This window comes from Hyaena hyaena, unplaced genomic scaffold (assembly GCF_003009895.1).
Source record: "Hyaena hyaena isolate Hyena2069 unplaced genomic scaffold, ASM300989v1 scaffold_33, whole genome shotgun sequence".
Classification (NCBI taxonomy): Eukaryota; Metazoa; Chordata; class Mammalia; order Carnivora; family Hyaenidae; genus Hyaena; species Hyaena hyaena.
In genome coordinates, this window is record NW_024080666.1 from 1,499,631 (window position 1) to 1,509,230 (window position 9,600).

A 9,600-nucleotide genomic window follows, 5' to 3' on the forward strand; every position below is an offset into this window, starting at 1 on the left:
CAAGAGATGTGGGCAAAACTAATAAGAGACATGGAAACACACCCAGAAACCTCACAACCGAAGAAAGCTGTTTCCACGCCCAGGACTAATGGCACAGGGAAAGGTGTAACTGTAACGGAGCCCAAGGAAATCTGAGCCTGGGGGGAGGGGCAGTCTGGCCGGGGCCTTAGTCTTGGAGGGATAGAGCCACTTCAGAGCCTGGATCCAAGGCAGGGAGGGAGCTGGGAAGAAATAGCGCGACTTCTCTCCCCCGTGACCTCCTCACTCCCGCCCATGCTCCCCATTAACCGTCCTCAAACAGAAGTCAGCTGACACGGAGGCCTGGGTAGTAGTCGGTAGGCTCCGCCTCACGGTGCACGGAGCAGGGCACAGACGCCGGAGAACGCCCAGAGGAAAACCACTGCAGAAGGTCACAGAGGAAATCTTTGCTTTGGGGAAAGTATGTCCAGGTGATGTCCAGGAATAAATTCTGAGGAGAAAGGAAGGAAGAAGGAATGGCCCAACATTTACCAAATATCTATTGTATGCTATTCACTTTTAACTCCCTCTTGTAACGTTCTCAGCAACGCAGTCCAACGGTATTGTTGTCTTCCTTTTTACAGATGAAGGAACAAAGCTGGGCAAAACCAAACAACCTGCATTGAGACACCCAGCAGGGAAGTACTGGAATTCCATCCCCAGTTACTGGTTGCCAGTATCCCTCTAGGGGAATCCCCTCCACCCCAGTGTTAGGTCTGGGAGGTACAGGAAAGACAGAGAGGGCAGCCGCCCACCAGCCTCTGAGGAGAAGAAAAGGCCTCCAACCCCCCAATGAGGGATTACATTTTCCTTATTGTCATGAAAAGAATTCCCCTTTTCTGGCAAATAAAGCCCATTTCTAAGTGAAGCTCAAACAGCCCTGCAGGGAGGTTTCGAATGAGGAGAGCAGAGTTAAGTCTCTGCCAAGGGATTAAAACTATCCTCCTTGGTTCTCCTGGGGGCCCAGGAGCCAACCCTCTATGAGTGTTATACAAAGGGGCCGGGAAGGGGGCGACAATGCTAAAAGACAGAACATTGAATATTCACTCATCTGAAAATCCCCAAGGACATTCTTTCCTGAGAAGATGGTCAGACTAATCCAAGACTGGCCGACTGACTGAATGGCCAAGCAGACAGATTTTTTTTTCCCCAAGAGATTTACAGCTTCAACTAAAAACAGTTGTTTGGACAAATTGTCAAACTCCCACAGGGCCCACTTGATATCTAGTCTTGTCAGGTCAGAGAGGAGAATGGCTACTGCTTTGAAAGACTGAGGGTTTGTTGTTTCCTGCTGCTTCCTGGAGACCAACATGGTAAGTGGAGCCCCAGAGGTCACCGTTAAGGAGAAGACGATAGGAGGTCTCAGGGGAGTTGTGTTTCGGTGCTGGTCGAGGAGCACAAAGGCATTTGCTGTTCCACTCCCACCTTCTCCACCTTTGCCGAACTCACGACCTCACGCTTGAATATCTGCTGGTTTTTCTGGGGCTCTGCCACGATCCAGTCCCAGGTTCCTGACCTCCCCAGTCCACCCAGCATCTCAGAGCCAGAATAATCCTCCTCAGCCTGCTTTCATTGGGGCCCTCCTGATGAATGCAAGCAACAGCATTCTGAGAAGGTGGGAGTGTGAGCCCAGCCCTGGAGAGCCTTGCAAAAGCTGGAGTGAAGCTTCACAACCAGGCAAGAGATAGGCTGCCCCGAGGCAGGAGGGGAAAGTGAGGCCAGCCACGGTGAGCCACGGGTCACCAGGAAACCTGGAGGTCACTGGAAGGCAGTCAGGAAGACAGGAATGTGCAGAACTGGCAGCAAGGATGGTGAGAAAGAACACAGGTGTGGAGCATAGATCTGGGTTCAAATCCCAGCCCTGTCCCTTTGAACCTTGCTTTTCTTATCTGTAAAATGAAATAATAGTGCCTGCTGTGGTGGACCCTGAGATGTGCCTTCCTTGTCTCTGTTCAGAAGTGAAGGACTTTCTCCATCCATCAGGAGTACCGTCAGTCCCTTGTCATCTCAGTCATCTCTGAGGATTAGCTGATGACAACTGCCTCACATCTCCTTCCTGGAGAAGCCCACATCCAGTGACTGATCCATGGGTGGGACAGAGGCCCAGCCCCCACCCAAGTTGGGACAAGTTGGGACCAGTTGGAAGGAATAACCAACTCCAGAGGCTTCCTAGGTAGGAGCAGGTGCTGGCTAATACCTTCACTGGGACGGCACCACAGCCTAACTTGACCCTCTGATCAGTCCTGTCTCCTTTCCAGAATACTGAATCCATGAGCACTACTTAATCTCTATCTCGGACTCTGCTTTCTGGGAAGCCCAGTCTGGGACATCTACCTCATCTACTCAGGAGTTTCCAGAAGGTAGCATATGTAGAGCATCCAGTCACAACACCAAGTATGAGAGATGTCATTCTGGGTGGCTCAGTTGGTTAAGTGTTTGACTTCAGCTCAGGTCATGATCTTGCAGTTCCTGGGTTTGAGCCCTGTGTCTGGCTCAGTGCTGACAGCTCAGAGCCTGGAGCCTGCTTCAAATTCTGTGTCTCCCTCTCTCTGTACCCACCCACGCCCTGCCTGTGCTCTCTCTCTCTCTCTCTCTCTCTCTCTCTCAAATAAACAAAGATAAACATAAAGCAAGATGCAAAAGATTGTATACAATATACTATTTTTGGGAGGGTTTGTAATTCACAGAATTTTTCTGGAGGATATAATACTGGTATTGATGGAAGCCTTGGAAGTAGGGAACTGGGAGTTACTGGGGAGGGAAGGTATATTGGAATGCCTGGGCTTTCATAATAAAGTACCACAGATGAGCAAGGTTAAACAGAAATTTATTTTCTTACAGTTCTAGAAGCTAGAAGTCCAAGATCAAGGTGTCCAGGTTCTTCTGAGGCCTCATACTGATCATCTATACAAACTCAATTTACTTTAATTACCTCTTCAATTCAATCCGTATCAAAATCCCAGCAGCCGTTTTGTAAAAATTAACAAGCTGATCCTAAAATTTATATGAAAAGCCAAAACAACTTCGAAAAAGAATAAAGTTGGAAAACATGTGCTAGTTGATTTCAAGTTGGCTTTAAAGTTACATGACAGTGACATGTTGATACAAAGATAATCAAATAGATCAATGGGACAGAAATCCTCCTCTTTCCCATCAATTGATTTTCAACAAAAGTGCCACAGCAGTTCAATAAAGAAAGACTGTGTTCTCAACAAATGGTGCTGGAAAAATTGAATATACACATGAAAAAAGATTAATTTAGAGCCTTACTTCAAATGAAATTGAGTTACAAAAATTAATTCAACCCAAATGTAAGAACTAAAACTTTTTGTTTTAGTTGAGTTGAGTTGAGCTTAGAAAACATGGGAAAGAAATAATTACCTTGGGATAGGCAAGGATTTCTGAGATACGATACCAAACTCACAATTTTTTTTTAATCAATACATTGGACTTCATTAAAATTTAAAACTTTTGTGGGGTGTCTGGGTGGCTCAATAAGTTGAGTGTCCTACTCTTTTTTTTTTTTTTAATGTTTTATTTATTTCTAGGAGAGAGAGAGAGACAGCTTGAGCAGGGGAGGGTCAGAGAGAGAGGGAGTCACAGACTGAAACAGGCTCCAGGCTCTGAGCTGGCAGCCAGCACAGAGCCCGACGCGGGGCCCGAACCCACGAACCGCGAGATCATGACCTAAGCGAAAGTCGGACGCCCAACCGACTAAGCCACCCAGGCGCCCCTGAGTGTCCTACTCTTGATTTCACCTCAGGTCATAATCCCAGAGTTGAGGGATGGAGACCGCTGTCAGGCTCCATGCTGATCAGGGAGCCTGCTTAGGATTCTTTGTCTCCCTCTGCCCCTCTCCCCCTACCTCTCTAAAATAAACACTTTTTTTTTTTTTTAAAGGAGGAAATAATTTTAACTTTTGCACTTTGTTAGGCATTATTAAGAAAATAAACACAAGTCAGAACCAGGGAGGACATATTTGCAAAGCTGATAAAGCACTTGTATCCAGCATGAATAAATAACTCTTACAGCTCAATAAGAAGACAAATAATCCATTTTAAAATGGCCAAAAGATTTGAACACATACTTCAGAAAGCTGAATGTCAAATAAGCATGTGAAAAGATGCTCAACATCATTAGATTTTAGGGAAATGCAATCAAAACGACAATGATATCCCACTACATGGCCATTACAATGACAATAATTAAAAAGACAGCCAATACCAAGTGTGGGCAAGGACATAAAGAAACTGGAACCCTCATACACTGCCGGTGGGAATATCAAAAATGTACAGGCACAGTGGCAAACAGTTTCTTAAAAAATTCAACATGAATATGTAACCAAGTAATTTCATTCCTAGGTATCTGCATGAGATAAATGAAAACACACATCCACACAAAAATCTGCACTCAGATGTTCACAACAGTTATATTCATCAGAGCCAAAAACCTGAAACAACACAAATGTCTGTCTGCTGCTGAACTGATAAATTGTGATATAGCTGTTGAATGGAATTCTATTCAGTAACAAAAAGGAATGACTTACTGATACATGCAACTTAGACTGACACAGTCTAAGTGAATTTCAAAAGCATCGTTCTAAATGAAAGAAGCCAGATGCAAAACACTGCATACTGTATGATTCCGCTTACATGATATTCTTGAAAAGGCAAAACTATAGTGACAGAAAGCAGATCAATAGCTGTTGGGTCCCATGGGTGGGAGAAGGGGACCAGCTATGAAGAGGCAGGAAGGAACTTTTGGGGATGATGGAAATGTTGTACATCATGATCATGGTGGTGTCCATATGACTGTATATATTTGTCAAAACAATAAACTATATGCTAAAATATTGGGGGGATTTTATTATATATAAAGTATACCCAAGTGAAGCTGATCTATAAAAATCCAAATCAGTCACCTTTGGCAAATCTTTGAGGAGACCAGCTCATTTTTCTGAAAGTCAATAAATAAAGGGGAAAATTATGTTTTATCCTGCCTTTCCTATATGAACTATATTTCAAGATAACCAAATAATTGAAAGAGGGAAAATTCTTTTTTACACAAGTCCGGCTAAAAAACGCTGATAGAATTGAGGTGGGGGGCACCATTTTTAACTCCAGCTGAAATAATGGATCTAGGTAAAGAATTCCAACAGCTGCTGCTAAAGCCATTAGGTGAACAGCTGATGTCGAATTTTATAAAGAAGAGATAAGACTGACAAGTCCTGAACTCACTTACCCATCTTAACATCAGTAAAAATGAGACAATCAGATGAAATTGTGTGCAATGGGAAATACCATCCTCACAATATCACCTATGAAGTTTTCTTGCCCCGGGTATTGAACTAAATGTAATCAAGCTTCAAGATATAATTCCAGGAGGGGCGCCTGGGTGGCTTAGTCGGTTAAGCGTCCGACTTTCACTTAGGTCATGATCTCGCGGTTCGTGGGTTCGAGCCCCGCGTCGGGCTTTGTGCTGACTGCCAGCTCAGAGCCTGGAGCCTATTTCAGAGTCTGTGACTCCCTCTCTCTCTGACCCTCCCCTGCTCACGCTGTCTCTCTCTCTCTCTCCTAGAAATAAATAAAACATTAAAAAAAATTTTTAAAAAAGATATAATTCCAGGAGACTTGAACGATAAGGGCACTTTAGGTTTCAAGTATTTGACTCCCAGACCTGCTGGGAAATATGTCCAGAGAGTTGTTTGATAGTTGGGGCTACATCAGGCAAGAGATGTGCAGTGGAAACCTTAGTTTGGGTGTTCTCAGCCTCTGCTGGAAGCCATGTGAGGGATGGGAGTTACAGAGGAAAGACGGTGGAATCCATCATCTGGCAACGGGAGTGGATTCTAGGAGAGGGACCTAGGATTGAGGTCCCTGGAATTGAGGTCAAGGAACCAAGACTTCTTACAGAATTATCCAGAGTTCTTTCACTTACAGTTCAAATTTGCCTGGAGTGAAGGCGCTTTCAAATAGAAGACCCAAAGCTAAGTGCTAACACCACCAATGGCTGAGAGGGAATAACCAGATAGATGACTTGGGTGAAGTCTAAGAAAGAGAGGATAGTGCCCAAGGGTTTTTCTGCATCAGAAGAAGACCTAGAAGTGGCACTATTCAGTACAACTGATTAGGTGATATTCCCCTCCGGAGAATTTTCTGATTACCATAATTACATCCCATCCTTTGCATCTTCTTAACTGTCCATTTACCTACCACTTTTAGGGGTTGGTGATCACATAATCAAATCTAACAAATGTTGATGAAGAAATGTCTCATCTATATCTAATAATACGTGATCCTGTGCTAGAATTACAGACTTGTTTTTAATTGATTGATATTTAAAATCCAGAACTTTATTTCTGGATACCAAAAAAGGAGGATTTTGAGACACTCCCTAAGACGGCAATTCGTTTCCAGATCTTCTAAAATATGTCTCACAGTCCCTTTCCCATAGCGCTCCGCCTCTCTTCAAATCACGTTCTTCAGGCTGGAAATCTCGCGAGAGATCGCCTTTGCATGAATTCTCCCAGGAGCCACCGCTCTTCCTCTTCCCGTGAGCGGCCTGAGGTGAGTGACTGTTTGGAATCTCTCTCCGAGAGCTCAATCCTTCAGTTATCGCCGCCATCCTGGCCTCGGTGTTGCCGATGTCCGTGCCCCCGGGAGGAAGGCTCCTGGGGCTACTGAATCTTCGCTGAAAGCGTTGTCACTTTGTGCAGGGGGACGTGTCCGAGAAGAAGGCCGGGATGGGCGGGAATGGGGGTGGAATGGGTACCGGCGGCCTGTAGTCGCCGTTTCCGACTCCCGAGAGCCAGTGTCTTGAGGTGAGTGCTGGTCGAGACGCGGCGCGTGTGCGTCTGCAACGGTAGAATTTTGGGGGAATAAAAGTGAAGTTGCGTTGATTGAGGCTTTATCCGTTGGGATGAGTTCGATGGTGCTTAATGCAGTAGCCCAAAAGCACTTGGGAAGACGGCATTTACCTTCCATGGGGAGGGAGCGTTCTGCGCTGCCGGTAGGTAGAAGCCTTATACCCTTGCGGGATCCAGAGTGGGATGGAGACTGGCCACGTTTTCCTTCGGAGAGTAAAAGGGCCCATGGGGTCCGAGTGCCTACTAAATACAGCGGGGAAGAAAGCTCTGGAGAAAAGGATGGCTGCGATGATGGCATTTCTTAGGACACCTTTGGATTAACCATGAAAACAACTATTTTCTGAGCGGCTGTCGGTAGCATTTACTTAAACTGCATCGGTGACTGTAAATGTGTGTTGACATTTACCTCCTGCTCCGTTCCAGGTGATCTCTGAAAATGGTTCGCTATTCACTTGACCCGGAAAACCCGACAAAATGTAAGTGAACAGGAGATCTCAATTCCTGGTTTGGGGGTAAAGAGGAACAATACGATCCCCCAAATTAACCAGAGCTTTTTTATTATTCTTTAGCATGCAAATCAAGAGGTTCAAATCTTCGTGTTCACTTTAAGGTACGTGAATCCTCTTCTGTGTTCTGAAAGGGTTGTGTTTAAAAAACACGTTGTGTAATTTACCTTTCTAAAGAGGTGGCTGCAGTGATGCGTTTCTTAGGACACCTTTGGATTTGCCATGAAAATGAATCAGTTCTGAGCAGTCACCTTGGAGACATTGAGTCTGTAATGATCATTTGTATAATGAGCACTTTAAGATTTGTGGAATTGTGGGAGATTACCAGAGAGGTACTGGAGAACTTGGTGTAGAGATCAAGATACAGGACACTTACATGGTAACAAGACTGTGGAATTAAAACGTAGTTGGGGGGGGCGCCTGGGTGGTTCAGTCAGTGTCCTGACTTTGGGTCATGCCATGACGTCTTAGTTCCCGGGTTCAGGCCCCACATTGGGCTCTGTGCTGACAGCTCAGAGCCTGGAACCTTAAAGTATTTTTGAGAGAGGGTGAGGGAGGGAGAGGCAGAGAGAGAATTTCAAGGAGGCTCCGCACTGTCAGCCCAGAGCCCAATGTGGGGCTGGAACTCAAAAACCATGAGATCATGACCTGGGCTGAAACAAAGACTGAGCCACCCAGGCACCCCTAAAAAAAATTTCTTTAGATAAAATAAAACCTATTATACTTAATAGAAATTTGGGATTCCTTTTTCCCTAACTTCCAACCAAGTCTCCCTGACTTTTAATATTCACATATGTTTTTCTCCTATTACCTCCCCTTTAAAGAACAGGAAGTTTTTTGTCAACATATGTTAACATTTTGAAAAACAGAATTGAATGTTTACTTTAAAAAATTGTTATCTTTTCACATTGTTGAGTCACAGTTTATATTGTATATACTTAGAACACACGTGAAACTGCCCAGGCCATCAAGGGTATGCATATCCGAAAAGCCACCAAGTATCTTAAAGATGTCACTTTGCAGAAGCAATGTGTTCCATTCCGACGCTACAATGGTGGAGTTGGTAGGTGTGCCCAGGTAAGAGCTCAGAGTTGCTATCTGAAATGACTTTGTAATGGAAAGTGATTGGTTGGGGTTAGGATCTGCCTTGAATCAGGTTTTTTTCTGGTTGCTGTGATGACTATCTTAGGACACCTTTGGATTAACCATGAAAAAAAACTTTGTTCTGAGCAACCTGGATGTTGGACTTTAAAAAGATGTTGGTTATAACACTAATTAAAATAAGGGGAAATGACTAACATAGCCTCTCTTGGATTCTTTTCAGGCCAAACAGTGGGGCTGGACACAGGGTCGGTGGCCCAAAAAGAGTGCTGAATTTTTACTGCACATGCTTAAAAATGCAGAGAGTAATGCTGAACTTAAGGTACCATCTTATTTATTGAGAGAGAGAGAGTGTGCACATGTGGGGGAGTGGCAGAGGGGACAGAGGATCTGAAAGGGCTCTGTGCTGACAGCCCAGAGCCAGATGTAGGGCGAACTCACACACTGAGATCATGACCTGAGCTGAAGTCAGCATCTTTCTATGCGTACAACTTGGATGGTTATTCATTTATTGTTGCTATTGTCCTGATTTGTTTCTTTGACTATCTTGTTTTCTCAGTAACTGAAATTTCCCATTAATTTTTTTAAATCTCTACCGCCCAAATTTCCAGAAGACCCAAAATTTTGTCTTTGAAGATCTTCAGAAGCATGGGCTTCAAGCCTATTTTCCTCTCCTACCTCAGTGCAAAGCAAAGAAACATTTTCTCCTGTATTTTCCTCAAGGGCTTATAAGCCTTTTGGTACCATTGGCCTAGACCTTTTTGGGTACTATGATTTGTGAACTTCACAGAATACTTGTAAATACAAACAGTAGAATTCGTAGTATTACAAAGGAACAAATAGTTACCAAAATGATTGCATTAGTAATAGTTAATGTGGTTTGTTTACTACACTTGTAATGGAGAGGCATGTTAAAATTTCTGATTTTAAAAAACCGTGAATGTAGTCAACAAAGCTCAGGTTTATTTAGTTTGAGCATTGTCCTTTACATTTGGAATGTATTTGCATTTGGAAATTCAGGCCAGAACTGGAGTTAATGTAGATCTGGCTGTAACCCTTCAAGCTCTTAAACCCGTGCTGACCAAATCCTGTTTTTCATCAAGGCTTAGA

General features: G+C 44.1%; 1 protein-coding gene, 1 long non-coding RNA gene and 3 other non-coding genes across 8 annotated transcripts in view; all 5 read left to right on the forward strand.

The window, feature by feature from the left end:
- The first annotated feature begins 211 nt into the window (after positions 1–211).
- On the forward strand, positions 212–2,997 carry LOC120229714. Of its 3 annotated transcripts, none has more exons than XR_005527823.1 (4): positions 212–449; positions 603–2,191; positions 2,277–2,378; positions 2,860–2,997. It is a non-coding gene; the product is annotated as an uncharacterized LOC120229714 (long non-coding RNA). The 3 variants fall into 3 exon arrangements; XR_005527824.1 differs by lacking the exon at positions 2,860–2,997 and having other exon boundaries at positions 603–1,331; positions 1,975–2,191; positions 2,277–2,442; XR_005527822.1 differs by lacking the exon at positions 2,860–2,997 and having other exon boundaries at positions 2,277–2,442.
- A 3,540-nt stretch (positions 2,998–6,537) lies between these two features.
- LOC120229691 (60S ribosomal protein L17) overlaps positions 6,538–9,600 on the forward strand; it is a 7,831-nt gene continuing 4,768 nt past the window's right edge. The window contains exons 1-5 of one of the 2 annotated variants that reach the window (XM_039228844.1): positions 6,538–6,584; positions 7,307–7,359; positions 7,453–7,493; positions 8,332–8,466; positions 8,714–8,812. In XM_039228844.1, coding sequence (XP_039084775.1) covers positions 7,320–7,359; positions 7,453–7,493; positions 8,332–8,466; positions 8,714–8,812 — 315 coding nt within the window. In that variant the 5' untranslated portion in view covers positions 6,538–6,584; positions 7,307–7,319. The other variant, XM_039228842.1, reaches the window with a different exon arrangement.
- On the forward strand, positions 7,167–7,232 carry LOC120229726. The gene has a single exon (XR_005527826.1). It is a non-coding gene; the product is annotated as a small nucleolar RNA SNORD58 (small nucleolar RNA).
- On the forward strand, positions 7,573–7,637 carry LOC120229727. Its single transcript, XR_005527827.1, has one exon. It is a non-coding gene; the product is annotated as a small nucleolar RNA SNORD58 (small nucleolar RNA).
- On the forward strand, positions 8,558–8,623 carry LOC120229733. Its single transcript, XR_005527832.1, has one exon. It is a non-coding gene; the product is annotated as a small nucleolar RNA SNORD58 (small nucleolar RNA).